This window comes from Saprolegnia diclina (assembly GCF_000281045.1).
Source record: "Saprolegnia diclina VS20 unplaced genomic scaffold supercont1.53, whole genome shotgun sequence".
Lineage (NCBI taxonomy): Eukaryota > Oomycota > Saprolegniomycetes > Saprolegniales > Saprolegniaceae > Saprolegnia > Saprolegnia diclina.
In genome coordinates this window covers 343,228-345,144 of record NW_008246120.1, presented here as the reverse complement: position 1 = coordinate 345,144, position 1,917 = coordinate 343,228, and the positions used below count along the sequence as shown (strand labels likewise).

The following is a 1,917-nucleotide window of genomic DNA, read 5'->3' as shown; positions in this document are numbered from 1 at the left end:
CAAGTGACGCGCACTCATCAGCTCGGTTGTGAGGCGGTGAATACGCGCTTTGAGCTTGGTGCTGGTTGCTGGAAGAAGGCGATTCGTGCAGTTGTACACGGCGAGGGCCGCGGCCAGCCGATCGCGCTTCTCAAACGCCATGGCCAAGTGCAAAAGCTTGCGAATGGTATCAACAGCACTACAACCTCCTTAGCCAAGGTTTAATATCAGATCTTGTTTGTACCTTGGCTTGGTGCTCTTCTCGGGGGTCTGGTACGCATCCTTGGTCGGCGTGATGGTCGGTGGGAGGTTGGTGAGGTTGCTATGCAGTGTCAAACTACGGTCCGAGGGGCCATGTCGCTTACCTCAGCGGCTTGCGCGTGGTCGTTAGCGGAACAATGCTCTCCCGGCGCATCGGAATCCGGCTCGGTGTCTTGGGTGTGCCCGTTGGCGCCGCCTTGAGAGCAACCGGCGTTTTGGGTGGCGACTCGAGCTTTGGCTTTTTCACTGGCTCGTCCGATGCAAGGCTTACTGCCCGCGGACGCTTTGTCGTCTCGGGCGTCTTTGTGTGTTAACTCTGACGCCACGCTTCCAGGCGCTCTTCGAGGGAGCTAAGCGTTGGCGTCAGTTCGGGGGGTGGCGACGTCTCGGACGCCATTCGCATCGGGCTTCGGTACGTCGTTGGGAGACGGACCTTGGCTGCGTATTGCAGTGCGTGCAAGGCGTCGTCGACGTTGGCCGTCGAGACGGTGCAGATCAGCGTCGCTGCATGCACATCGCGGCAGAGTCCGTCGTGCAAAAGGCGCGTGAGCTTGCTATCGCGGAACGGCATGTGCGCTAGCGACTTGCCTTCGTTGATCGCACTGAGAACTTTGCCGAGGACGAAGAACGTCATCGCGTTGCTGCTGCTGTCGCTGGACCGAGGCTGCAGGCTCCGTCGACGCGACTCGTCGACGCGGGCCAAGTCCACGAGATGGATGGTCCCGGACTTCGGTTCGCCGTCGACGCCGGTCGTTTGCACCGAGAACGTGACGACTTTGTGGCTTTGACGGCTTTGGGCGCGACTCGCCTGTTCGTAGAGCCTAGTAAAATGCGCGAGCGTCGTGATCGGCAGCCGGGCGAGACCGGGAACGACAACGCTGCCTGTCGCCGACTGCCGGATCGGGAGGTCGGTTCGATCGCTATTCGAATCGAGAAGATCGAAGACTTTGTTGCGGTGGATCTCGAGGACGCTCAGCTGGATCGTATGCAGGGGCGCTGATGCGTGCTGGAACTGGAGCAAGCGCTGCATCGTGCGGGGTACGAGGCCCGCGCTCGTCGTCGATCCGTCAACTGTAAACGTCTTGCCGCTCTTGCTTGGACCGTACGCGATGAGCGTCGTGCTCTTGCCGTCAAAGGCGAGCGGGATCGCGGCGGCCATCTCGCGCCGGAAGAGCTCGTGCTGCGTTGCTGTCTCGTCGTAGCACTGGTCAAACTCCATGCGCTCGTCGCCGATCTTGACACTCGTGGCCTGCCGACGGCCTAGGTCCCGCTGTACCTCCATGCTCCGCGGCGCGCCCCGAGACAGCTCCGTCGGCGGCGACCGCATGCGGACGACGACCTTGACCGGTCGCTCGGTCATCTTGCCAAATTCAATTTTCAAATTACCCCGCTCTTGATTGGTCCAAATTAAATTCGGCACATGCCGCACGGGCGAGCAACACGCGCCACCCTATCCCTTGTCGCGTGCCACCATGAACCCCTGAACGCGGACTACGCGCTGCACTCTCGAAAGAAGGGCGCTTACCAACGTACCGATGGCGCGATCGCGCCTCGTCCCAACCGCGCACCCAGAGAAAGACCCCATTTTCACACAAATTCATTCCCTTTGGCAACAGCATGACGAGCCCACGCTCCTCCGCCTTGGCGGCTGCCTCGACGTCGCTTGCGGACGCCCCG

General features: G+C 61.2%; 2 protein-coding genes across 2 annotated transcripts in view; both read right to left on the bottom strand.

Annotated features, from left to right (window-relative positions):
• Window positions 1-394, bottom strand: part of SDRG_12912 (hypothetical protein) — a gene marked incomplete at both ends in the record, with an annotated part of 540 nt that extends 146 nt beyond the window's left edge. Inside the window, 3 exons of the mRNA XM_008618995.1 lie at window positions 100-178; window positions 224-301; window positions 345-394. Of these exons, the coding sequence (XP_008617217.1) occupies window positions 100-178; window positions 224-301; window positions 345-394 (207 nt within the window). The remainder of the gene's footprint in view (window positions 1-99; window positions 179-223; window positions 302-344) is intronic.
• Window positions 395-550: 156 nt separating this feature from the next.
• On the bottom strand, window positions 551-1,600 carry SDRG_12911 (hypothetical protein; the record flags this gene model as incomplete). The annotated part of the gene is made up of 1 exon (XM_008618994.1): window positions 551-1,600. One exon carries the CDS (start codon window positions 1,598-1,600, stop codon window positions 551-553), a length of 1,050 nt encoding a protein of 349 aa, XP_008617216.1.
• Window positions 1,601-1,917: the final 317 nt, after the last annotated feature.